The 27,152-nt window shown below is 38.5% G+C and overlaps 2 protein-coding genes across 9 annotated transcripts in view; one reads left to right on the top strand and one right to left on the bottom strand.

The window, feature by feature from the left end:
* Window positions 1-19,327, top strand: part of PITPNM3 (PITPNM family member 3) — a 61,102-nt gene extending 41,775 nt beyond the window's left edge. For 4 of the 5 annotated variants that reach the window (XM_032129958.1, XM_032129959.1, XM_032129960.1 and 1 more), the window contains 12 exons: window positions 340-521; window positions 1,296-1,465; window positions 2,997-3,167; window positions 7,719-7,913; window positions 8,667-8,815; window positions 9,062-9,178; window positions 9,832-9,948; window positions 11,140-11,288; window positions 12,296-12,445; window positions 13,276-13,459; window positions 13,858-13,986; window positions 14,366-14,888. In XM_032129958.1, the coding sequence (XP_031985849.1) occupies window positions 340-521; window positions 1,296-1,465; window positions 2,997-3,167; window positions 7,719-7,913; window positions 8,667-8,815; window positions 9,062-9,178; window positions 9,832-9,948; window positions 11,140-11,288; window positions 12,296-12,445; window positions 13,276-13,459; window positions 13,858-13,986; window positions 14,366-14,674 (2,022 nt within the window). In that variant the 3' untranslated portion in view covers window positions 14,675-14,888. Of the gene's footprint in view, window positions 1-339; window positions 522-1,295; window positions 1,466-2,996; window positions 3,168-7,718; window positions 7,914-8,666; window positions 8,816-9,061; window positions 9,179-9,831; window positions 9,949-11,139; window positions 11,289-12,295; window positions 12,446-13,275; window positions 13,460-13,857; window positions 13,987-14,365 lie in introns of all 5 variants that reach the window. The other variant, XM_032129957.1, reaches the window with a different exon arrangement.
* PIMREG (PICALM interacting mitotic regulator) lies at window positions 13,934-27,124 on the bottom strand. Of its 4 annotated transcripts, none has more exons than XM_032129966.1 (6): window positions 26,797-27,124; window positions 26,373-26,692; window positions 25,234-25,556; window positions 24,328-24,423; window positions 23,432-23,478; window positions 22,149-22,234 (listed from the first exon to the last, which is right to left on the bottom strand). In XM_032129966.1, the coding sequence occupies exons 2-5, from the start codon at window positions 26,661-26,663 to the stop codon at window positions 23,448-23,450; spliced, it is 741 nt and encodes a 246-aa protein (XP_031985857.1). In that variant the 5' UTR covers window positions 26,664-26,692; window positions 26,797-27,124; the 3' UTR covers window positions 22,149-22,234; window positions 23,432-23,447. The 4 variants fall into 4 exon arrangements, with proteins under 4 accessions (XP_031985859.1, XP_031985856.1, XP_031985857.1 ...); XM_032129967.1 differs by lacking the exon at window positions 22,149-22,234 and adding an exon at window positions 22,270-22,309; XM_032129968.1 differs by lacking the exons at window positions 22,149-22,234; window positions 23,432-23,478 and adding an exon at window positions 13,934-14,018.
* Between the last annotated feature and the right edge of the window lie 28 nt (window positions 27,125-27,152).

Below are 27,152 nucleotides of genomic sequence, written 5' to 3'. Positions count from 1 at the left end.
CTCAGGTAAGACCCCTTCTGATTACCTTATGATATTTTTAGTTCTCTAAGAATGATGAAGTAATGAGGGATAAAGCTTTTGTGTTACTCCTCCTTTCCACCCCTCACACCCCTCTCCACCCTCAGATTCCTGATTCTCCCTCCAGCTTTTAGGCTATTTATCTTGAAGGGAAATTTAGTTTTCATCTCTTTGCTTCTACTGCAAAGAGAAATTTTTAGTCCCTTCCACCCTTTGTTGGATAAAGTGAGGTCATATATATAAATGCAGGCATTTCATATAAGCTCTTTCGTATTTTGTTACCTGTCTGAATCTTCCCTTTGCTCTGCTCATTTTCTGAAGGATAATCCACTCTTAGCAGAGGACTCCAGTCTGGGTGACAGCAAACACCTGAGCAAAAGCAATATTGACATCTCGGGAATCATGGAGGATGAGAAGCAAAGGCAGCTGGTGCCTCGGAAACAGAGTGACTCATCCACTTACGACTGTGACACTATAACCCAGCATCATGCATTCCTGTCCAGGTAGCTAGTGGTAGATGACTGAGTATGGGCTTGCCAATGAATGGAGCCTGTTAGCACCAGAGCACAGAGGCATTGTTATTATTTCTGTTCTGTCTCATGGATGGGCAGCAGGTTCATAGGCTACTTTTCTGCTTCTGAGTGTAGGTATTTATTCTCTAGCAGAACTAAATGATAGATAAGTCTTTTTCTGTCAGTAAGAAATAAGTGATCTGTATTTACCTCATGCATACAAAGTAAATGGATGTGTTTTAAATCACTTAAAAGATTAAAAGCTGTCTATAAGTATCATTGATTTTGATCTGTTAAAAACAGTTGAGAAGTAATAAAATTCTAGGTCATAGCTCAAGGAGCAGATTACAACAATGGTTTTTATGTACCCAGATAACATACTTTGACTGTAACCTTTTAATACCATTGTCCTTACACAACTTTAGTAGGTTAACATTTGTAGCAGAAGTTTCAGAATGAACTTGCATACATTTGTACTGCTAAAAGGAAGGGGAGGTAAACTTGAATATTCATGATTTTGGGAAAACTTTACCAAGTGTTCTATAAAATAACTGTAGGAAACTCTTGCATGTTGAAGGTAGTAAATTTACTTAATAGCCGCACTGAAAATCATGGCTGCTATATTGCAATTATTCTACAGTTTTAAGGTGTATGGCTTGGATCTAAATGCCAGTGCTAGAGCTTTCTAAGCATCCTGTTTTGGGAATGTTCTTTTTTTCTGAATGCCCTTTTTATTATTTTTGATTCAGTATTTTCTTTATTCAGTATCCACTCAAGCGTGTTGAAAGATGGTACAGACCTTCCTCCTGTGGATTCCAGTCTCTCAGAAGTAAATCTGGGCCGATTTGAATTTGAGGTGTCTGATTTCTTCCTTTTTGGATCACCGCTTGGTTTGGTGCTGGCCATGAGGAGCACTGTTCTGCCTGGTCTGGATGGTAAGCTCTTTTTGGGGTTAAAATACAGGTTGTGTAATGACCTTTGTAAACAAAGAGACTCACACAAAAAGGAGGTAAATAAAGGAGCCTGGTTAAAGATCACGGAGTGAGGTAAGTTTCTTCCTTTAAGAGATGGGAACGTTAATGTAGGTAGGTACTGAGGTGACGAGGATTGTTCCAGGGATTTCACTGCTCACTTACAGAAGTGTGTCTTATGTTCTGCTGTTAATCATATATTCCATGTCATACAACATGAAGCTCACACTTCACCAAGGATCAGTCCTTGAAAACAATACCAAAAATAACATCTCTTCTTGGTTCAGCATTGCCTCTTGTTCATGTCTGGCTTCATGGGTGGATTTGGCCCTCGGGTGTGTTGCATGTGAGCCATTCTTCCTCTCTAGTAACAGAGCCTAGTGATCAGACACAGAAAGGATTTTTTAGTTTTATTTCTAATGCATCTGGATTTTTTAAGTTTTTCAGTTAAAAACTTACTTTATTTTTCATTATTCAGCACATGCTTTGTCTCTTTGCATGGTATGAGCTTTGGATAGCACAGCATCTTTATAGGAAATGATGCATTCATTTATCAGGTGAGGGAGAAAATCTGTTGCAATAATGAGAAGAGACAACAATTCAGAACTCTAAGGGTTTTTTTTTTTCCTAGCCAGTAGTCCTTCCCTCAGTCTCTGCTCTGCTACCCTCCAGACACTTTGACAGGAAATTTTCATGTTAATTACTAGTACTTTAAACTATTTTTTTTGAATTAGTTCTCACTTCTATCCTTCCTCTGGTATCCTGCAAAGGAATATGCTTTGAGAGCAGCTCAACTGATGGGCATTTCAAACACATTCTGAGGTGAGCAGTGTCTTCTTGAAGCATAATTAGTCTTTAGAAGTGCATATGATAAAAGAATCCTGTTTTAAAGTGATAATTGTGACACAGTTGAGAGGGAAAAAGACAAATTTAAACCTATCATGCAGACAGTTGGAAATTAGTTGAGAAGAGTCAGGTGCCCTCTTTACTGAAAGGAAAGGTAGAAAGCTACCTGAAAATGTGACAAGTAAAATTCAGATGTATTTATTTGTTTTGTTAGAATCAATTTTTAAAATATAAGGGAAGCTTCTGCTGTCACCTGGGTTTAAGTCCTCTGGATGTCACAGGCCCATCAGACCATTTTGCTGGTCTGAAGCACATTTGAAGTGCTGAGCATCACAGCTGTAATGCTCAGTAACATATTTACAAGATTTTGAATTTCTTTTTCCTTCCTTGCTTCCATCTGTTTCTCTTCTGCTGCTCTTCACATCTCCTATGTGCCTGCATCTCAGATTGTGATGTCCCTGTAAATTCCTGTGCAGTGAAGTGTTCTTCACTGAAACAGGAAACAATTCAGTTACATTTCTTTTGGCCTGATGTGTGCTAATCTGGAGTTTGCAGAAGACTGTATTAACTATGTTTCTGTACAGACTCCTTGAAAATTGTAAAGCAGCAATACTGACCCCTGTCTTTCTCTGTCTCATTCTCATCCAAGTATGCCAGGTCCGACCAGCCTGCAGCCAAGTGTACAGTTTCTTTCACTCTGCTGACCCCTCTGCCTGCAGACTTGAACCATTATTGGAGAAAAGATTCCATCTTCTTCCTCCATTCAGTGTCCCACGGTACCAGAGATACCCACTAGGGGATGGAAGATCTCACCAGTTAGGTACAGTGCCTGTTTTTGTAGGTCTCATTGCCTGTTGTTAAGTGTTCTCTCCTTACACAGCTCAAGAAAATTTGAAATAGCAATGTGCTAACATGCTGAAAACAAGTCATCTGGGACTGAGTAGCACAGACATACTTAGCAAGTGTGGAACTGAAGAAGATTACTAAGAAAAAAATTATTCTTATGCACGAGGTTTGCGATACTAGTTGTTTTAAAGAGGAGCTGGAAGGCAGTATCACTGTTCTAGTTGAAGTGTCACTTGAAAAATTCCATGTCTTTTACTATCCTTTTAAACAATTTATTTTTACAATTAGTTGACCTTTGCCTAGATCTTCACATGTTGTTTCTTTTGGTCACTTGTGGTTGGTTTGTTGTAGATATCTACTAGGACAAATCAGACCACTGAGCAGTCTTGATTGCTTTTCTCCTAGGTGGGCTACTAAACAACAGTTATGTTGGTAATAAAGATTTGAATCCAGGAAAAAAAAAAGCAGAAATAGATTGTTTTCTGGGGAAGAAAGAGGAAGGTGTGGATGAGCAAGGTGCTAGTAGAAGGAATTGTGCTTTTTTGACTTTATAGAAAATAAGGTAAAATCATATAGGCATGAAGTATCTTTGACTTGTGACGTTATGCAGAAAAGGACTTCGGCAGTCTGTATCTGTACATGCTTGCATATTAGATTAATTCTTTTTGCTCTGTAGTAGACATGAATTCAAGCTTCAGCAGGATATTGGGAAAGGTTTCTCAGGATTCAGAGTTTAAGGTTGGAGGCTAATACAATAAAATGGCAATGTTTCTATTTGTTGGAGCTAGGAGAATTGTATTTGGGAGCCAGTTCTGTGCAGTAGGGTACACACAACTCCTTTCTTTTACCTGCTCAAATATGGTGTGCATTGGATGCAAATCAGTTTGAAAAGTGACAGTTGATACTGAGTTGCTGAAGGCTTGTTTCTAGGTATTGGCTTCACTGAAATATGTAAAGATCTGGCTGTTCCTCATGAATTGATTTAGGGAATAGCTACGGTGAGAAACAGTCCAGACTTGGGAATGCATGCTTTCTCCTCATTGAATTTTCTTGCAATGGAAATACATACCTTGCTTTGCTTTCTGACTTGGAGTTACTGTAAAACCTGACTAATCAGTTACGATGAGACCTAGTTACGCCAAACCTTAATTATTATGCACTGCCCAAATCAGCCTTTTCTGATAACGTTTCACATCATTAAATGATCCCATTCTTTGTTCCATTTCTCATGATTGGTTAAAATAAGAGTGACTCTTCTGTCTACCTGACGTTCCTGATTGGTTCCTCTCTGAAAAAATAGTTCTGATCTGGAAGGTGCCTGACAAAAAAGGTACTACTGGAAGACAATTTCACCATAAGATTCATAAGAACAGTTCTGCAATAATGCAGGCTGGAGAACGTGAAAATTGGGTAGGGGTGTGTAGAGGGATATTTCTATAGCTGTCTTTCTGTTCTTGTCAATCAAATTAAGCTTTTGAAGCCAGATTGCTCTGTGCATAGGGTTTATCTTGAAGGTTTTATTCTGTCAAATTCACTTTTTCCATTGAGATTCAGGAAACATCTAAGACTTAAATGATGGTATACAAAGAGCAGGACACACGTTTATCTAAACAATTGCCGTCTATGTCCAGTAGTCCTCAATAATTGCCACTAATCAGTGTGTAATAATTGTGGTATTATTTTGTGTGTGAGGGATTGATCTATTAAGTGCTTACTGAGGATGAAAGCTTACTCTTACTGGGTTTGGTTTTGACTTTTACAGAGACTGGACTAGCCCAAAGAATTATTCCTCTTTCTGTTAATGACTTGGTCAGTTCCAACGCTATCTCCTGTTGCTACGATTCCTAATGCGGACATGATGCCAATATTAGGCAATTGATGAAATAGCTTAGTAATATAAAATTATTTGAGGCATAATTTAAGTTCATTTTTTTGAGTGTGATATACAGACACTCCACCGTAAAAGTAGGAGACTGAAAGCAGATTGAAAGCACTGCCAGGCATGTAGAGCAAGTGGGGAAGACATTTCCCTTCCTCCTCTTTTATCTGTGGTGATTGCTGACAGAAGACATTGCAGGAGGTAATGGTTCAGACAAAAGTGTGATCTATTAACTGGTGTGGTTCTTCACTGTAAGGGCAAGGTACAAGTTCAGGTTGTGTTACAGCCCAGAGAAAGCCACACTGTCTTGACCTTTCATTAAACAGCAGCTTTCTTAGCTGCTACCTAACTGACATTTTGTAACTGAGGTGCTTTTGTGGCTGTTACAAGTTAATTTAGCTTTGTAACAGGTCTCTGATTTACCACTCCTGCTTTTGATACTTACTAACATGTGTGATTTAATTCCTTTCCTTTGCTTTCCTGCTTATGACAAGACACATTATATCTACTAGGGGGCTAAAAGCATGGTTGTTTTATATTAATTCAAAACACCTGGTTTCAACATAGCCTACTTTTTAGACATTTGGCATAGCAGGAGGTAGATAGTCATTATCTTTATTGTTCGAGCTTCAACCTCACATTTAACTTTGCAACACAGTTTAAATAATTGCAAAATTCTTCTCTTGAGATGCTTTCTTTTTAAGGAATATGCAGGAGTGCCAGTCCAGACTATGGCTGATCCAACTGGTCTGCTTCATTATGGATAGACAGAAGTAAACATCTGAAAGCTCAGTACTTCTCCAGCTGTATATGCATGAAATAAAGTATTGTTAATTTTGTCTGGAGATAGTTGCTGTGACTTTGAGGAAGCTTGCTTTGTCTCTTTGTATTGGCTGTGACTATCATAATTATCCAAGATGAGACTCTGTAAAAAGATCTCTCTTTAATTTATTTCTTATCAAGCATGATGGTAAATTTAGATTAGTGGGACAAATAATAACTTCTGGTCACTCTCAGAGCCATGAGAAAGGTTGCTTCTTTCAGTACAAAAAGCATAATAATACTGCCTTGTCTTGCGAGATAAGTAATAGCAAAGTAGCATTGTGTTTTCTTTTCAGTTGACTGTGTTGGGATCTATATAGTTTGCCTGAGACAAAATTATCCTTCCATTCTTTTCACCTCCATCCTGTAGCCACATTTAGCTACACTACGTGTCAACAAGATTTCTTTGAAAGAACAGTACACTGCAGTTTTTTGATGAAAAACATGTTCCCATGGAAACTGCAGTTGAACATATTCTGTCCAAACTACATACCCTCCACAAAGTGTTAGAACTGAATGTTGTTCTCATTCAGTTGCGGGGCAGATCTCAATATTGTTTCTTGCAGTTGAGATATTCATGCTTATGTCAAAACAAGCCAGAATCTTTCTGACCATGTCTCCTTTTTGGAAGGGAGGAGATTTTAGGGAGCTATACTGCTATTCCTTTTCATTTAATGATAAATTGTTTTACCAGCTCTGATAAGCTATAGACATGCTTCCAGTGGTTTGGTTTTCTTTTTTGAATGGTGTCCTTGAAAGCAGAAACATGTTATTGTGTGCTCCTTTGTGCACCATTGAGGTATGCATTGCATTGAGAGTTGGTAAGACTTGAAAAGTTGCAGAGAAACTTATTTCAGACCTCCAGCACATAAAGAATCATAAAGTTCCCCAACCCAAGACCGCATGAATGATGAGCACAGCATGACTGCAATTATTTGTCTGAATGGAACTGAAATATGCTCAAAAGTAGAGCAAGACATCAAGGGCCATCTCCTTTCTTTTGTGTTATGTGCATTGAACCAGGTCTCCTTTTTTTTTTTGTTCACTATTTTTACATCTCCAACAGGTTTATTCTCTGAGGAGTAACACTGAGGAGTCAGCTGCTTTTGATACGTACTTTGCTGTGTAACCTATATCTAAGTTGAGGTTCTGCCTTTCCTGGCTATGAGGAATGTGGCTGCTTCAAGCAAAGATACCAGTAATTTTTATTTAAGTGCATGTCTGTTCTTACATGTTTCAGAAGACCTCGCAGAGAAGGCTGTGTTTCATTTCACTGAGTAGAGGTATTACTCTGGCTTTGTCAGAATGGCATGAATAAATGAGAATTCTATTCCATTCTGTTCCATTTGGGAAATGCAAACCAGTAGATAGCCTTGCTGAAGATTCTCTTTCTAAAGTAATTTTGCTCATGTCAGAAAGAGGACCAGAGAAGTATCCCAGAGAAGCTCCCAGGGCTGTGTAGTTCTTCTCCAAAAATGACTTTAAAATGAGTAGGGTTGAGTGTGAAGTAAAATAGCCTCCCAGCATTACTACACAGTTTGGAAGAGCCTGACCAAAAGCACCAGGGTACCATTGCACATTCATGGCAGTAGGGTATGCTTTCTCCATACAGTCATGCTGTGTCATGCTATTCTCACTCTGAAGGAGGAAGTTTCATCCATGGGCATTAAATGTGATATTATTCAGGAAAACACTCATTAGCCCTGTATTTAAAAATAAATGAATAAATAAACAAATAAGATATACACACAAACACTAGTTTCAAAACCATTGTGTGCATCTTTTTTTTTTTTTTAATGTTATTTTCATTTTTGTAACCTGCAGGTGATGCTCTCCACAATCACAGTGGTCTGTTCCTTGAGAATAGCTCTTTGAACATACCTTTCTCTCAGGAGAGTCCTGGATCTCCAAATACATCTAATCAACTGCAAGGGAAAACAAGAAAGTTGAGCTTGGGCAGCACAAACAGTGAAAACTCTGGGTCAACTGAAAGCTTGCCATCAGCATGCCTCACCAACAGTGAGTGAAGCCTGACGCCATGTGCTATTGGACATGGCAACAGCCTTTCCCTTCACATTGTTTCTGTGAAAAAGCTGATTATGAAAAGAAAAGGTATCTGCTTGGAAATTGGGGAGAATGAGAATAGCCCAGGTTTCTGCAATTTTGCATAACACAAGTTATCTTCCTGTTCTGTTTGTAATTAGATAAAGTAATAGAAAAGAAGTCACAGTTTTACATTAAGGTGCCACTCATAAATAGCCACAAGAGTTTCACAGTAACGGGTTTATGATCATGTTCCAGGCATGAAGCAGTATAGATAGATAAGGTTTGTGGTTTGTTACTCATAATTAAAAGTGCTATAAATCATTATATTGTCCTGTTATGGACTATAGTCATGCATGTGTGTGTATATATATGTATCTATCTATCTCAGTATTGCTTCACTGTTTGGGAAGCATTTGCAGTTCTTACCCTATAACATGATCGTAAAAGTACTAGTCTTTCACTGCACATTTTCCGTGGACCAGAAAGCTGTGGGAATCATGCTGAGGTGATTTCTACTTCCCAAAACTTGAACCCAGAAGAGCTCTTTAGATAGCAGGCAGTTAAATGTGATGATGCAGTCAGTAAAAACAGTACTTGCATGAATGATAGATACCTTTAACAGACTCAAAATGTCAAGATTAAGAAAGCAGAGGACTTAATTCCATTATCTAGCTTAAAAATGAAGTCAGCAAGAAATTTATTGATATTTTGTTTCATTTTTTGTAGTTACTGCAAAGTGGTGGGGAACAAAACGAATAGATTATGCCTTGTATTGTCCAGATGTGCTGACAGCTTTTCCAACGGTAGCCCTGCCGCATCTCTTTCATGCCAGCTACTGGGAATCAACAGACGTCGTGGCCTTCATTTTAAGACAGGTAATTAATTTTTTTTTTTCTCTCTGCAACAGATAACCTTAGGATTGTTAATTGCATCTTCCAAGGGTCAGTCTTCATATTTGTGCAATTAATGTGAACATATGGCTTTACCTCTCTCTACTTCCATGGTGCTTTTGGCTCTGCAGTGTCATTCAAGTGGGGCAGCATTGTAATTTCTCTTTCTTTGCCAAGTACCGGGACTCCCCAGGCCATACACTATTTATTAAAATATTAATATAATTTCAGGTGATGAGGTATGAAAATGTAAATTTCAAGGAAAATTACAACCTGGATCCAGAAACACTAAGTCCATCCAATCCACGAGAAAAATGGCTACGCAAGAGGACACATGTCAAATTGAGGGTAAGTTTAAGTCTGAATATATATGGCAGCTATGGAACATGGGTTTGGCAGAAATTTAAATGGAGTTCAATCTCCCCGAGTAAGAGTTTACATAACTGAATATCACTAAAGAGCTGAAAATGGCTAACTTAATCCAGAGGCAAGCAGATTAATGGTTAGGGAATAGGAGCAATTTCTTCTTGGTTTATCACTACATGTTGAGAGAAAGTATATTTCTTTCTTTAAATAACAGACAGGCCCTAAGTTTCCATTATGCAAAGAAGTTTCTTTATGCTAGACAAATCCATAAGCCAAGCAAAAATATTTCCTCCATTCTTCAGGTGCTAAGTCAGTTATTAATGTCAGTTAAAATGCATGTGCCCTGCACGTAATGATGTGCATCTATGGCACCACTTGAAATGAAGGATAATTGGGTTTCCCCTAAAAGTTCTCTCTTATTTGGTCGTCTGGAGCACTCTCTCTAGAAAGTCTATTCAGGAGCCCACCATTAGTGGAAATCAGGCTCCAGCTGAAGTGGGAATGCAGTGCACTTGACATACCTCAGACATACTGTCCAGGACTGTGTTTCTGTGTCACTGTTTGTAACATAGTAGAGAAAGTAGCCTCGTGACAAAAACAAACAGTACCCTTCCCATCTTTTGCTCTTATTTCAGAATGTGACTGCTAATCACCGAGCTAATGATGTCATTGCAGCAGAAGATGGTCCTCAGGTACTAGTTGGGCGCTTTATGTATGGACCTCTGGACATGGTGGCTTTAACAGGTGAAAAGGTGAAGTCTGAGTAATCAATTTTCTTAGTTTTTCAGAAACAGTTGTGGAATGTAGCACACATGTATAGTGTCAGAGAAAGCCTTACAGTGAGGGGAAATGTGTCACTAACCCCCTAGTACTTCAGCAAAAATAGGCTGTAAAGTGGGCTTTCCTTGATAGGTGACCTTTTTCTGAGCTCTCATCTCTCTTACCTGATTATGGCTATCTCCTTTGGTTAGTGGTGAGTGTGCTGTGCAGTGGTTTCTGAACCTACCATCCAACTGTATCACCTACTGGAGACAATTAACTTTCCGAGGAAGAAGGAAAAAGAATTTTATAGTAGTTGACAAAGCACTAAAAGAAAATCATGTATCATCCTGCCCAGGTAAAACAACCAGATAAAAGAATCGGCATTCTAGAGGTTAGGTGGCTGCCTACACATGGGTGTGTAAAGATTAGTTCTAGAAATCAGTAGTAATGTGACACAATTGAAACTCTCATTCCTAAAGCTGCCTGCAGAAGCCACGCTTACAGCTAATAAAGCCAAGCATCAAGTGAACACATTTTTTCATATTCACTGAGGTTGTAAGATTTTCTGCGCAAATTAAGAGAGCAATGCAGCTGAGCTGAGGGAAAAACTGAAGCATGGAGGCTTCACTTGGCCTGTTCCTGGTCCAGCAAAGTATTTAATATCCTTTATGTTAATTTTTATGAAATATTTCAGTTGAAGAAAACCATATTGATGAAATCTTCTGATAATTTGAAGTGTTTTGGTTGTAGGCAAAATTATGATTTGAGAAAGATTTTGTCTCAATAACCAGATGAAATTTTCCATTTTGTAGGTTTAGTGTGCAAAAAGGTAATAATAGCCATGCAAGATAGAATTGTCTTTTTCCTAGTTTAGGTTCCTGCCAAATTTCTGACCTCTATAACTATGTTTGACATGTGCAGTGTGCTAAGATCAGGGCTTTAAATTATTAAGACAGTAAATTATGCAGGCAATAAACTCTTGTATGTTAGGAAGCATTTGCTTATTGCAAGGACTCTCTTTGAAGTTCTTACTGAGTCATGAAGTTCCTTCAAAATTCCTTGTAGGCTTTTACAACCAGTCATGGTCGGAGATACTAATATTATCTGGTCTTGGCAGGCCTGGTAATTAGGGGGTGTTTTGTTGACTATCACACTAGATTACTGTTTCATTGGTTTTACAGGTGGATATCTTCATAATGACTGAGCCATCTTCGGGTAGGTGGGTGTATTTTGACACAGAGATATCCAACAGCAGTGGACGAATATCCTACAATATACCTGAACAGAAGAGACTGAGAGTTGGTGTGTATCCCATCAAAATGGTGGTCAGGTAATAGCTCCAAGCTGGAACTAAAGCTGTGATGGGTTGTTGTGATCAGGAAGGAACTTCAAAACTGAGTAAAAACTTCGTTTGAATCCCTACTTGGGAGATTAAATCAGTGAGGTGAATTTAGCTTCAATAGAATGTGTTGTTATCCACCAGTTAACAAAGTCCAAAGTCAGCTTACAATCCTATGTAGTGCTATTTGAGGAGGAGAAAATGTTTTACCTCACTTTAATAAAGAAGGCAATCAATTCAAGAAAATGGAGTTACTGATACGCAAATAAACTCGTATTCAGAAGTGAAGCTTTAGAGTGCAGGAGTACGTTTCAAAGAGGAACAAAATAAATTGTCCTGTCTTTGTTCATTAGGCTGTGAGCACATATTGTAAGAATCTTCATCACCAGACATAAACGCGGTCTTTAGATTACAGGTTTTAGGGAACATGAGGTGGTAGGATGGGAAGAGCTTTGGATTTCCTTGTCATTTATCCATTTTTTAACATCCAATTCTCTTGGGGAAAATACATCACAAGGAAATGTGTTTCACATGTCTTTCCATGAAAAGAGTGATGTATGACTGCATCGTTTTGGGGTGGGCTTCTTTTTTCTTTTTTTTTTTTTTTTACTTTTCTCGACTGGCATTCCCATCATAATTTGCAAGGATTGAGGGTGGCTAATGCTCGTATTACCAACTGTTAAGCTTATGGAGAAAGTTTGAGTAGTAGTTTGAGTACTTCCGACTGGTTTGCATTTTTTTTTTTCTAATTCTTTTAGTTATTTGTTTGCATGTGATTTCTTATTAAGGTCAGCTTCCAAATTTGTCTTTGGAAAACTATTTCCTAAAAGTGTAAGTTTCAATTGCCCCATGTAAGACTGAAATCAGAAGCCGTATTTGACAGTGATTTTTAAAGCTGTAGGTCCAGACAGATCTAATTTCAAGTCTTAACTAGAACGTGCAGAAAATACATTCTGACATTTTGCTTTTTAAATTAATTTATTGCTTTGACTCTCCAGAGGAGACCAGAGCAGTGCTGCAAGTTACCTGACTGTACTGCCCCGAGGAATGGAATGTGTTGTGTTCAGCATTGATGGTTCCTTTGCAGCAAGTGTTTCAATTATGGGAAGTGACCCCAAAGTCCGAGCAGGGGCCGTTGATGTTGTCAGGTAAATGAGCTTTGAACACTTCAAATCTCTGACTTTCTGCTTGAACACAGTAGGAGGGAAAAGGGTTGTTATACTAAACAGACAGCAATTTTCCAAGGACCAAGAGTCTTTGCAGATACATTTCTGTATTTTCTTGGACATCAGGTCTGCCTGAATTTCAGAGTAATATTAGAATGCTGTGGATTACATTGAAATTTGTAGTTTAAGTTGCCTAAAGATAAAAAGTTGCTTCTTGGGAATATGATCTTGAAGTGTGTGCAGTGAATTAATAATGATTCCCATGTGTATTTTGTGTTTCACTAATTTCAAATAAGGACATATTTGTACTTCAAAAATATCAGGTGCCAGGAATGCAAGAATGTTTTTTGGAGGAAAAATTAAAAGGCCTTTTAATCCATTCTTGCAGGTCTGTTATTTTTGTACTGGATGGGTAGAGGCAGTTCTCATTTTGGAACTTACATGGGAATGTAGAAATGTCAGTTTTCAAGGGTTTCCATTCCTTACAGCTGAAATGGCAGGAAATCTCATTAAAGATTTCAAAAGTAACAATACCTGATGTGTTGCAAGGCTTATTCTAAGTCTATTTTTAAATGTCTCTCATACTTTAGATAATATTTTGTATAAGAATGTCTCTTGCTTTCCTCCATCTCCCCCAAGGTGTAGGCATTATTATTTAGTTTCTTGATTAGAGCAGAGACTTAGGCATGCTCCTTTCCACTTGTTGAAGGATAACATCTGACTCCTAACTGATCTGAGAAAAGATGCTGACCTGACCTGTGAGTGTTGTTTCTCTTTCTGTACTTACATAATTTAACTGCTTCTTCTGACAGGCATTGGCAGGACCTGGGATATCTGATTATCTATATCACTGGCCGTCCAGATATGCAAAAACAGCGTGTGGTTTCATGGTTGTCCCAACACAATTTCCCACAAGGGATGATCTTCTTCTCAGATGGACTTGTCCATGACCCACTGCGACAAAAGACCATTTTTCTCCGGAATCTCGTGCAAGAGGTACTAGAAACCTATTTATAGCCTTGAAACCTCTTTTCAGAGAACATTATTCAGTAGAGATCTCCCTTCTTTCTGAACAGTAAATCTTTCTGGCCATCACAAAGTCTTTTTGCCATTCCTCATTTCTTTTCTCACTTTTTAAAGAGCAAGGAAAGCTGATAAAGCATCCAAAGGGACTTCCAATCATGACAAATAAGTAAATGAACTGCTTGTTCTTTCCTGTGCGCATAGCTGTAGTTCTTGCTCATATGCAGGCAGACCGACTTAGCTTTCTGTGGTTTACAGATTGAAATTGTTAACAACGAATTCATATGCTGCTTCATTGCAAATCAAGCACCAGCCTTGTAGTTGCATGGTGTTCAACAGTGTGTTCACTTTGGAAGTAATGTTTGTTTCAGTGCCACATCAAAATCTGTGCCGCATACGGTTCCATGAAGGATATTTCTGTGTACAGTGTCTTGGCTCTGTCACCATCCCAGATCTACATAGTTGGACGATCCACAAAGAAATACCAGGCACAGTGCCAAGTAAGTAACTCTTGCTATTCAGTCAGGAAGTCCTAGGGAAAACAAGGAAATGCATGCAAATGAATGCATGTGCAAACTCACACACACACAAAGCAGCGGCAGTATTTCAAAGAAAGGCTGTTTGGGTTACAAATGAGGCGTTTTCTGGAAGAGTGAATAGTAAAGAGTATCAAGTCGTTGCAAGTTGTATCTACAAGTGCATGCATTGCATATTTCTGAATGACAAAATGGAACAGGTCACTTGAAAAAACAGTGAGGGGAGAGGAGTATTAATACTCTGTCTAACTGGAGTGCCAGTGATCAAAACTTAATTCCTCATAGAGCTCATAGGTCAAGGCAGCAATAATTTGTCACTCCCTTTCTTTCCTTCCTATTTCAGTTCCTCAGTGAAGGTTATGCAGCCCACTTGGCCTCGCTGGAGTTCAGTCTCCATTCACGACCCAAAAAGAATAACTCTCGGATGATCTTGAGAAAAGGCAGCTTTGGCCTCCACTCGCAACCTGAGTTTTTGCGCAAGAGAAACCACCTCCGCAGGACTATGTCTGTACAGCAACCTGACCCGCCTTCTTCCAACCCCAAGCCAGAGCGTGCTCAGAGCCAGCCTGAATCAGACAAAGATCATGACAGGCATTTGCCTTCCATTGCTTGGGTTCGAGGTGGAGTTCACAAATTTGAATCTATTCCCTAGGAGGATTGGGAATGTAGATCTTGGGTGCACCCCATTAAACTTGTAGGCATGCCTCAAAGATAGTATTTAGGCAGCTCCAAACTAAGAGAAGTAGATGGGAATTTGTACCTTGGAGTCTTCCCTGTTCTGAAATCTGCCTTCTTACACCAAGTGGGGCACTCCCAATCTCTTCCTCTTGTCATGTTTATTGGGAAACTATAAAACAATCTAAAATTATCACAAGTTTATCATCATAGCAACAGGAAATATCTTTGGTTGTTTTTTAACACACGTAATATGTGCAATAAGAGGAGAAGATACTGATTTTACTCAGAAGGATTGTGGTATCAGCTAACTAGCTGCACCCAAAACAGCATAAAGGGTAGGTCCTGTAGGTTACAGAGAAGATTTACACTTTAAACATTAAGTAGTCATGTCTGTTTCCACTTCACTTTTCAATAAAAGTGATAAAGGGAAGCAGCTATAGGAGCTACAATAACAAGTGGTTAGGATTTGTATAACAAGATGCTTTCTGGGTGCCTTAAACCCAAGGTTTCCTTTCAGCCTACAGTGTTGATCAGCAGACTCCAACATGGGCACTCATGTTTGTGTGAGGTGCTGGACAAATAAATGAGAGAACTTCACTTGTGAATCGAACATAAAAACTTCATGTTAAAAATAAATGTGTCTGCCACAGTTTGAACACGGTTAGTGTTGTTGTAAACAAAGTAGTGTGCAACTGTACAAAGATCACATTGTTTGTGGAACTTGGTGACTGTGCAAAAATGTGTGGACTACTCCAAAGAAGATGGCTCTGATGATCTCAGTCTGAGAGTCAGATCCTAAGAGGGCAAGTTAAAGGGAACCGTTTTACTAAGGGATCTGCAAACTTCAGAGCAATCACTTTTTAAATTATTCTAACTAGAATCTTTACACTGGAGGGGAAAAAAAGTTAATTAAGTAAATTGATAAATTGTTTACCTTCTCATGCTTTACAGCAGCTGCTGTATTAAGACAATCTGTGGCATTCAGAATTATAGCATTTGAGCTTCAAAGAGTGGACATGCGAAAATACAGGTGCCAAATAGACATTTTTCTACTGATTTAAATTTCTCTCTGATCTTTCAATGGACTTACTAGAAGTAAAATGTGTGACATTTTCCCTAAGTAGTAATATTTCTAAAGCATTATAGTTACTTTTACATAGTAGCAGTTTGCAGATTCTTCATGCAGATACTTCCATTGAAATTAATCAAGAGAACTTTAATGACTGAACTGACGCATGTTTTAAAACCTGCAATGAAGTTAAAAGTGCACATAAAAACCCTTTTTTTTAGAGTTAAAAACGTACTATTGACACTGAGAAAGCTTGAAGTCAACAGGACATTCCTTTTTCAGGTTTGTTGTTTGTTTTTTATTTCAGGGAATTGGGGTGGAGAGGGTGTTGTGCCTCTCCATCCCCCTTTCAGGTTTTGCTAGACCAGAAACAATCTCTCGACAAGTTGGTTAATGATTTTGAAAGTTAACATGTAAAACAAGAAATGCAATGGAAAACTATTTAGACAGTGCAGAAGTAAAGTAAGTCTATACTCCCTGTTAACCTTGAAGTTTCGGTGTGCTTTTGGAAGGGTATAGGAGTGTAGCTTTTGCCTAAGAGGCAGCAAAATAGCTTAAAAGTGGAGATCTTTGATTTATATTTTCAGACGTTACTTGGCAAGATGGTCAGTTACCTATTTCAAACTTCCTGAAATATCTCTGTCACATCAGTAGTTGGTTTGGGTTTTTTTAATAATGCTTACTTGAAGGGAAGGGGTAATCTCTGCTGAAGATTAAGGAAAGATATAAAAAGTTTGGTAGCAAACACTTATTGGGAGCAGGTAAATACATTACAAGGGGCGGGGGTTTTATGCTCTGTTGCCAAGTCAGCCAGCTACAAAAGCTAAATGAAAGTCATTCGCAAACTGCATTGAAGCAGTCTTTACATTTACAAATGCTTTCCCAGTAGTATCATAGTTCTTGTATACGTGAAATTGGAGGAGTTATTCCATGTTCTGTCTCAGCCCACTGCATGTATTAATTCTAATCACATAGTGCATTTCTTCTCCTCTGCTCTGCACTAGGAGGAGGTTGCACAGGTGCCCCAGCCTCCATCTCCTTCCAGTGAGTTTACTGTTAGCATGCTCCTGCTTGTTAGTTTTAAATAGGTATGGGAATCCAAGGCTTGTGAGAGAACTTACTAGGAAAATTTTAAGTTTGCTGAGGGGTCTAAAATATTGACTGATCAAAAAGTTCTTTTTAAGCATTGGGTGTTGTGTAGCATGTCTCCTGACAGTAATTGCTATTCCTGTTCAAAGCTACTGTTGCTTTAGCCATCTACCTCTATCACCCAAGAGACTTGAAAACCTATGTTTGTGTTTTAAATTGCTGTAGTAGAAAGGTCTACTTCCTTTCAAAAGAGGGATCTGTGTGTAATTCTGTAACTGTATTGAAGGAAATAGTGTCTGAATACGAGGTTAGAAAAATCTCCTAGGTTATAAAGGGCTGCCTTTTACTCTTGGAAACATAATGTCATTTTGCAGGGTACCATGTCATGAAAACTCTATTTTGTGTATTTCTATTAATAGCTGGGTCACCTTTACAGTAGTCACTGTGTTGGCTTCCCTTAGGAATATTAGGAGCTAATAGCAGTAAAACGTGTGTGTGTGTGTGTGTGTGTGTGTGTGTATGATTTAGTGTGGTAACAATTTCAAAGTTTCACATGGTATTATAATCAAGCTGAAAATATTCTCCCTAACTTTGTTTTCATACAATATATGAGAGCTTATATAGTATTTGCATAATTCCAGCACTGCTTATTGCTCATGGCGAGAATGGTTTATCTTGTGATCACATGCTCCAGCTGTGCATTTTAGCAAAACAGTGATACAGGCATTTTAGTTAAACACTTTGTCCACATGAAACTGCATCCAGTCATTCATGGGCATTCAGCTTGCAATTGGATTTCAGTTTTACTTTTGTTTTCATGGAAAATCAGTCCCCTAGGCAGGCCATTTACTGAGGGTAAGTTTGATCCTACAGTCATCTGATTCTTAATTGCAAGTCCTCATCGCTGCAGTTTCTGTGCAGCCAGCACTTAGTTAAACTATACAGGCTATGAAAGTGTTTTAGCATACACGAAAGGGAAGGGGATAGAGAAGTCAGGTGGGTGTGCCCACAGAACATACATTAGACTCATCAGTTCGTTCAGCACCATCAGTTGTTTAGTGCCTCCAGTGTGTAACAGAAAAGCACGTTCTTTTAATATGCTGAATGGAGGAAGCATAAATGAAATTGTAAAATGCAAAATTGTTAGTCCAGTGGGTGCTAAGGCTACCATACAAGTAAGCCACAGTCGGAAGCATTTACTTCTTTGTCCTGTTGATATGGATCCATTTTAAATTACTGTAAAAAAATGGCTGTGGTTAATAGCAGTGGTAAAGTTATTTGAGATATTGTGAAAACACACCTTCACAACTGTGGTGTTTCGGTTTTGTTTGTATGTATGTGTGTATAGCTACTGGAAGACATTTAAGTTTTGGTTCTGCTTTCACAGCAAATTTGTAACCAATATACATTAAAAAAAAAAAGAACAAAGCCAACTCAACAGCAACAATGGCTGTCTGTTCAGTTTTGTTGTCTAGCTAGGTAGGTTTGGAAAAAGATATCATTGTATAGATTGCAGAATTGAATAGTGATGCTAATCCAAATCTGCTAATTTTGAATAACATTTTTGTTTGCATAAACTAGTGCTCTTGGAATAGATTTTTGCTTGACCAAAGTATTCCTGTTTAGTTTTGTGGCATGGTTTGTATCTATTCAGCATAAAATTTTGTTAGGTGTAAAAATGACAAAGTATTGATAATTCTTACTCATTGGGGTTCATGAGAGCTGTCATTTTTATTTGTTTACATTAAACTAGTCTTAATTTATACAGATTACTTCACTTTTTCCTCTAGTACCTAGGGAAGTCACTTCCAAACAGGTAAAACTTTCACTGCTTATGTAGAAGTGGAACTATTAGTAAACTAGAGAAAAAAAGTTACACACCCTGCTCTATGCAGGACAATGACATTTTTTTTCAGAAGCCCCACTATTCTGCAAAATAGCCTTTGTTTGCCATTACTAGTGAGTAAGTTGTCCTGTTTATACATTGCAGTCTTTCTTTAGCCAGGACACTACTAATGTGTGTATTTAACAAATCTTCAATATTTAGATCTATAGTATCATCCCGTCCTTCATGGAATAAATTTAGAAAGGGGAAAAAAGTTTTTTTTTTCTTTCCTTCTGCATCGTTTTCTGTTTTAAATTTGCTAAAAGCTTTGTTTATAAGCATTTTAAATAATACCCAAAGCCAGTAGGTATTTTACATTTCAAAATTTGTAGGTCCAACAGTCGTTACTGAACAAATAGGATTTCCCCAGGTTTCTTTTCCCCTCTTGCCATCTAGGCCACAGAAAGGTGAGTACATCATCGCAGGACTAGATGATGGGGTACCTTTTTGACAGGCTCATTGGTTTGATAATGGAGAGATGAAGATTATGCACCACAGTTTCGTAACTTTTCTGATTAGAGATCGACATGTGGCATCTGAACTCAAGAACTCTGCATTGAATTGTTCATGTCAGGCATGCAGGGGAGAAAGTGGAACTTTCATCCTTCTCTGGAGCTGGTACAGGATAGAATTCCTGTAAACACAAAACTTTCCAGCCTACCTTCTCAGCTTCTCTAAGAGCAATGGTTCTTCATGGTCTGTGTTCATATCTTAAGCAGAAATTGTGGGTTTGGCAAGGTAATTAAGACTTCCTTGATGTTTAGTCGCTCAAGGTAACTATTTGTTCCTACAAATGAGCCTAAATTCAGAACCCCCCTAAAAAATGGAAGTAATAACACATTTTTCTGGATGAAAATACCTGTTTTTCAGAAACGAGGCCTGGAACAGCTAGAATCCTGTGCCATGGACTCTGGAATTGAAGTCATGTTGTTGGCTCTTTCACTCAGTTCAAGCCCAACAGACGGCGATTAGCACAGTTTACCCTCTACTTGTATTTATCTCAATAAGCTATCCTTGGAATGGAATTTTGAGGGGTTGGGGAAAATGGAACAAATTTGACAATTCATTTGTCATTTGTATGGATGTATAGAACTTAGGAGGGGGAAAAGAGAGAGGCAGGTTTACGCTGACATGCTGGGAGATGGTATAGCAGAGATTGCAACGTGATTTACAGATAGCAAGTCTGAAAGGTAGGGTTATTCCTGGATGACTGGCATACAGCCCAGAATGGCAGTCCTCTCACAGAACCCCAAGTCTTATGTATAACTTAGGCAAGCAGGTTATGCATAACTTGTTTTTCTATTTGTTGGGGAGAAAAGGGGCAGTCCCCTTACAACTGAATTCAGACAAAGAAACTTGAAATTGTAGGTGTTCTTTCAGTCTATAGTTTTATTAAGTGCATACTTTTAAATATTGTCAGTGAGAAGGTTCTATCTGGTGACAAATGTTTATATTTCTTATTGCTGCCTTGTAAAGATTCAAAAATGTACAATAATGAATTTCTTAATATGAAATAAGGAGCAAGATTTCTACAACTGCTATAGATTTTGATGTGAGCTGGTTTTTAAAATATTAAAACAGATTAGCCACTTAAATAAAATCTTCCTTGCCTTTAAACAAACAGTGTCACTGATTTTTCTTACCAGTGATTTGGTAAATATTGGATCATCATTGTACATGCCCTAGTAGCTGGTGGAAACATAAATAGAGGGTATTTGATCTGTCTGAAATAATACTTAGATTGGAGGTCAACTTTTCACAAAACTCCAACCCTCCTTCCTTTTCAAAAGTCATAGAAGAAGGTATTTCACTAATGAGACAACATTTTTGTGAAAGCTTTATAGAAGTAGTTTCAGGACATGCAAAGAATAATTTGGAGATACTATACTTTTCTATAGTTCCACATAGAAAAGTTGTTTAAAAACCCTAAAAAACAGCCCACAAAACACACACAAACACTACATCAAGAAATAACATAAGCTAAAATTCTCAGTCCTCTGAAAGTCTAGAAGTCTTCAGGCTGGAAGGGTTGCTTTCATGTTTCCAGGCCTCATTAACTGTTTCAATGTTTTAAAATTGTTTAGTTTGACAATAAAAAGAAGAAAAATTGCAACCAAGTTTAAAATCAATACTTATACATAAATCATAACTGAATGCTTTTCATATTTATACCTGATACCATTAAAATTTTAGTAACACTGGAACTACTAAGTCACAAGCACATCTTAAAAATTATCAAGTAGAGCAAAGTTTCCCAAATCAGTCTTTCATTTGAAGGTTCATTTTAGAGTGAACATAATCGGAGAAGTCTGCACAAAGCTTACCATGGAAAACAGCCCTGCTGTTGAATTCTATAAACTTGATGTCTTTGCTTTAGTTTGAAAGACTAAACTTTGTTATACTGAATGAACTACCAAAAATGGCTTGTCAAACGAATGTTAATATTTTTTTAAAGTCATTAGAAGCAAGATACAGGTATCAAATGCTAAGTATACATAATCAAAATACTTCCACTGTGATATTAGCTAATAACAGTAGTTGCAAGAGGTTACATTAATTGTAGTAACAAATTTCTATGTGTAAAAGACAGATTAGCACAAAAGCAATGTTTAACTCAACTGCCAAGATGCTATCTAAAGCAGCAGTAAGAAATGACAAAGTTGCTCTTTGATTTGTCTGGAACCAAACTACCTAAGATAGGATTAGTTAGGCTAATCTTTAAGGCCATGTAGTAAGAGTCCTAATATGGCTCTGTTCTTGTGGCATGAGTGACTGCACAGAAGCCCGTTGCTTTGGAATGGCAGTTCTGCCTAGAACTCAAAGAAGCCACTACTGTTTTATTAACTTCCAGCTAATACAATGAATAACTTCTAGTTTGCTAATAACAAAAAAAAAAAAAAAGAAAAGAAAAAAAAAGTTAGGCTTTCAAAATAATAGACCAATCTTTTTCACATGAAAAGTACTTGTGCTAAAACTCATGGCCACTGGATACCAGTTAAAACACTAATACTAATATTACCTAGGATTACCCCTCATAAGTCTGTGGCCCTTGCTTTGGCCATTCTTACTGGCCAGTTCAGCATCAGTTTCTAAGTACTTACTGCCTCATGAAAGTCACTTTCAAGATGAACCATCTCCCTCATCTCAGCGGGAGATAACACACTGTAGTTGGTACCATTTTGATTCTCTCTTTACTTGAAAAGAGAAAGCAAGGGAAGTGCTGAGCTGCTTCATGAAAAAAAAATATATAAAGTGTAATGGCTCATTTAAGAGTATAGAGTGCATCCTTTCAGGTGCTATACAGACCTCTCCTTTATATGTGCTCATAAACTTGGAAACATGAAAAAATAGCTACAGCCATCTCTGTCTAGGTACCAAGTGCTTGATGGAGTTTCTTTGCTTGCCTTCTGATAGCTTGAGATGATTTCAGGGATCGATGTACAGAGTGTGAGTTTTGTGCCATTAGACAGTAGTTTGATATTGCTTGTTGCCTGCAGAAGAACAACAGGACTCCCATTAGCAGCATGAAGTCAGTAGAGCTAATCAACTGGTTGTCACACAAATTGCTGGAAAACAGATGGGAGAAAGGAAGACGTCTGGTACACTTTCACTGTGTACCTGTTCTAAACACTAGCAAGAAAGTATTTTGTTATCTTCAATGAACATAAATGGCAGTACACAAATTAAGTACTGCAATATTTTAACTAGCAACAGGAGCATTTCTTGTGATATAACCTAATTCATTAAAATGCAAAACATTAGAACAGTACATGGAATTGGAAACAATCCTTTGAGATCAAGGTTTGCTGCATCATGAAAAAAATGAAAAGGGAGCGCTAACATTAAAACTCATGGCAATTGGATACCAGAACAGAAAATCTCATGCAAGACTAAAGGCACCTCCAAAAAAGTTCATTTCACAACTATTCCAGTAGGCAACTAGGCAGTGACAGAGCATGTTGTATGTATCTGCAGGAGAACTGTACCAAATTAGTGGAAGCAGCACAGATCACAGCTTAAAGCATCAGTCGAGCATTTGAGACTGCTCTCATTTTTCTTGAAAAGTTACAGCAAAGTGTCTTGCACCCATCTTCATTGCTAAAATAGAACATAGTATTCAGGACATACCTTTCCCTTTAACAAAAAGAACACTTCCAACATAATGGGTGAAGATATTAATGTCACATTCATTTGGGTACAATTGCTGTGTTTAAAAACGTCACCAATACAGTTATGAGCTGCTGTTAATTGTGATAACATGGATTCAACTGCTACGAAAATTCAAGGCATGGAAAAAAAACGCTGTAAAATCAGACAGCTCAGGATAATGGTTGATTCTCTCATGCTTTGTGATCATTAGTAACCAGTGAGAACTAAACTTGAATGACAAAAACATTAGTACCAGTAGTTTTCTGGTCTGGGGTGAGAAAAGCTGATGTTTGCATAGGAGATTCATTGTGAACCCACAAGGACTCACTAGTCCACAATGTAGAGGTGAAGTTTTACAACTGCACAATGATCTGCTGTACCAGAGACAGCCACAGTGAATATGAAGGAAGAATTCTGTGGTTTGGCATAATACTGCCTTAAAGCAGCATGAGTTGATAAACCTCTCTCTCTCTAAACAGCAGGTTTTCTCTCCACAGATGCATGCAGGCATAGACAAGGTAAGTGAACAACTACTTTACCTGGTTGCTACTATCCTCAGTTACGAATGAGAGAAACTGTCATATCGCTAGCAGATGGGAGAATATTAGGAGTGACATTTAGTGAACTTTCAAAGGATATGATAAAATTAACTTGATACAAGCTTTAACCTATAGGTATCTAGACATGGTCCCATTGGTAAAAATTTTTGCAATTATCTGGGATGTTAAGCCCTTAACTCTTTGTAGGTAAAGTACTTGATGCTAAACTCTCTAGAGCGTTTGAGGTGCTTGACATTTAGTTATTGAATGCTTGACATGAAGTGTCCTAAGAGAGGAAGAAGTTTAGGGAATCACCCTGTGACAAGACTTCTGACCTTTAATTTTTACTCTCTTAATATGTCTAATTCAGAATGGCATAACCTTCACAAATACAGCAGCCTATCACCTTATGGATTAACCAAGGTGTTTTATAAGAGGCTGCTTCATCTGGGTACCATGGACTGTTTGCTAACATAATGCTACCTAATAAAAGGATTTTTCTTATAGATGTGCAGACATCAGTGACTGTGTCAGTACACTGGAATTTTCCCAGCTCCTCCCCCAGCCTGGACTGGCACCTCTTTTAGACAAGAGTGAGGGAGGTACTCTTCTCACACAAGGTCAAAGGTAGGCTCTTGCTGCTAAAAATCTGACTTCCACAACAAGGAAACTGAAGACAAGGAGAGCATTTGACAGGTTTTAGAAGCTGCAAATCCAACTGCAGATTTAATCTTCCCAGGTATCTTGAAGGAAAAACGGATGTACTATGTTACACCTGAAAAAGTTCTGCAACTATTCCTCATCCTGAGTTACAGGGACTACTTGGCCTGCAATTGGCTATGTTCAGGTGGGAGGTAACCTGTGCCAAAAGTTGAAGGACACTTAACATTATTTACCTCTCCTCTTTCACAATGGCATCATCGAGTGCTTGGGAGATATGCTTCAACTGGCAAATCCCTGAGGAGACCAGTTCCAACTCGCAGTCAAACTCTCTGGAAACAGAATGGTCATTGCTAAAGATCAAACAGGACAGGCTGACTAGGCGACACTACTCGAGCCTCCATCCCTGCAGTACCACTCTTGTTACCTCTAGACTTTACCCAGAGAAGTTTAGGGCAGTGGCAGGGTTAGGGTTAGGGTCTTAATGCCATTGGCCAACTGCTTCATATCTCCATTCATCCCCCAGACAGCTACCTTCCAACTCAGACACAGGATTCAGATTCACGAGGCTTGGATTCAACTTCTAGCTTTAACCTTTCTTGCGACTTTTACCAAAAGAAAAACCTATGGGCACATTATTAAGTATTTCCCTAGCTCACAACCCTTGATCTAATTTGTGTTTGTTCTTTGAGGCAAGAATCTGTCTACGTTCTATAAAGAACTCAGCATAAGCAGAGCAATTCCTGGTATCTTCGCAAGACAAATAGCAGCTTTGGAAAAGATACAATGAAATAGGAGTGAGATACATACAGAGCATTTGCCTTTACCCAGCAAAGAACTCAGGTATGTCTCTAGCATCTGATGGGCACTGGTGCTGAGAAACACTGCAAACTTACCCAGTGGGAGAGTGATTTTTTAAAAGTTCCTGTCAGCAAAAAACTACTTTTTTTATGTTTCAGCTTTATGCAGAGCTCAGTCCCTGTCTATACAGGGAGCTGGAACTACTTCCTTAACTATTCGAGCAGCACACCCCTTCAGGAGAATAGGACAGTAAACTGCACACCTTGCCTTTCACTTTACCAGATATTCTAATCAGAGTAATTAAAAAAAAAAAAAAAGACTTACAAAAGAATGTAACTTACATCTTCCTGCTGGAAGGAGCAGGTGATGAATAAGGGCTCTTCAGTGCTGCTGCTCTTCTTGATCTCCGGAGAGAGACAGCATTTTTACCAAGCCAGGATGAGAAATCCCTCCATTCTCTATGTTCTGACACCCTTGTTGGCCCAAGCAAGGCCCTTTTGCTGGACCTTGGAGTGCCTTTGGAACTGGCTGCTGGAGTAACACTCTTACAGCAAGGTGTAGTACTTCCTTTTTCGGTAGAACTGGTCGCACAGCCTCTGCTGATGGATTCAGCTGGAAAGGTCACCATTGAGCGTACTGGGCTTTGGCAAGACTTCTGTATTTTCTGAAAGAAGCATTAGACATGTTAGGCTAAATGAACTCAATTAGCCTAGAGTTTGGAACCAGGAAGACTAGGAACATTTGGGCTGAATGCCTAGCTTCCATTCTTGTATCAGGTTTCAACTAACATGAATGCATCTCAACCTCTGTACTCATTTGCATTGTAGGAGTCACTTGCTTCCCTAACCCCTGGCACTCATCAAGGACTTCAGAGCAGGCATTGGGACAAACCTCCTGCTGCTCTTATGCTGGAAGAAGTCAAGCTCCCCAACAAACACAGAACTCATGCATTTAAAAATCTGAGGTCTCCAACAAAGGGAAGTGCAATCTCAAATCTGCTACCCTGCTACCTTGTAGCAGGTTTTGTCAGTCTAAATTTAGATCAACTATAATGAAGAACATGCTAGTATATAGTATGGGTACAGGAGAATAAATAAAAGAAAAAAAAATCCAAAGTGCTGCATGTTTCTCAGTAACAATTCTTTGCAAGTGATGGCAATCTCTACAACTTCCTCCGTGTGAAGGCTGCTCTGCCATACATGATTAAATACAGTAGGGGAAAAGCTTTTATTTCATAATAAAATAAAATGTTTTCACCTTGCTCCATGTTCAGCTAGATCCATAATTTGCGTGCCTATACTTTAGGAGAAGATATTAAAGATTTTAAAAGTTAGTAGTTGTCTCATAGCTACTAAGTCGTGCAAGTGCATGGGAATGGACTCTCTGGCATACAGCATTCAGTACAGATTTCAGAAATCTTAGTACTGGAGTTGAAGCCAAAACTAAACTCTATCCATGTTCCACTGCAAAGGCAAAGTACCTGGGACACTGTTCCAAAAGCATATTTTGCTGTTCTTTTAATAGTCTGGAGAGTTTGGCATCTCTGTCTTGGTTCCAGACTTTCCCTAGTTGGGGTTTTATGAAAATTCAGCTCTAGTCGCTTTAATGGTACCCGTTTCCTTAGAGACATGCGAATGGTATTGAGAGAACTCAGAGAGGCCCTTCTCTTGAATTTGTCAGGCACAGGGCTCTCATTCTCATTGAGGTCAGCTAGGAGCTGGTGTTTCCGCCAGGCCACTGTTGCTTTGACATTTTGAAGCACAGATGCCATCTTGTTCCAGTTCTTGGTCAGCCTTATTTCTAAACAATCAAAATGAAAGCAAAGCTTAGACAGAACAAGGTACAAAGCAGTGTAAAAAAAAGAGAAATGGAAACTGTGGCACAATATATTTGGTTACACTTGCCTGAAACAAGAAAACCAGAGCTGAGCAGACTTTTACTTGGAGGCTTGAAAGAGAACAGGATTGATTTCTACAGCTGTTTAGGCTTGTGCAAATCCATAAAGAAGCCTCGTACTGCAATTCCACTGCTAATTTGAGAGGTAGAATGCTCTATGAGTGCAATTTTTTTGTTTGTGTCTCAGATCAAGATCTGGTATTCGCAAATTTTTGCCTTCTTTATCAAAAACAACCTTCCACTGCGAGACAAGTTTACGCAGCTGCTGTTGTCTCCTGCTGTACTTGCTAGCTGAAGGCTCCTGCTTCAGTCACAGTTATGATCGTGGAAACGTAAGTCCTGAAACAGACAGGATTATTACTGG

Source organism: Corvus moneduloides, chromosome 20 (genome assembly GCF_009650955.1).
Source record: "Corvus moneduloides isolate bCorMon1 chromosome 20, bCorMon1.pri, whole genome shotgun sequence".
Classification (NCBI taxonomy): domain Eukaryota; kingdom Metazoa; phylum Chordata; class Aves; order Passeriformes; family Corvidae; genus Corvus; species Corvus moneduloides.
The sequence above is the reverse complement of the archived record's forward strand: the minus strand, read 5'-3'. Positions and strand labels throughout refer to the sequence as shown.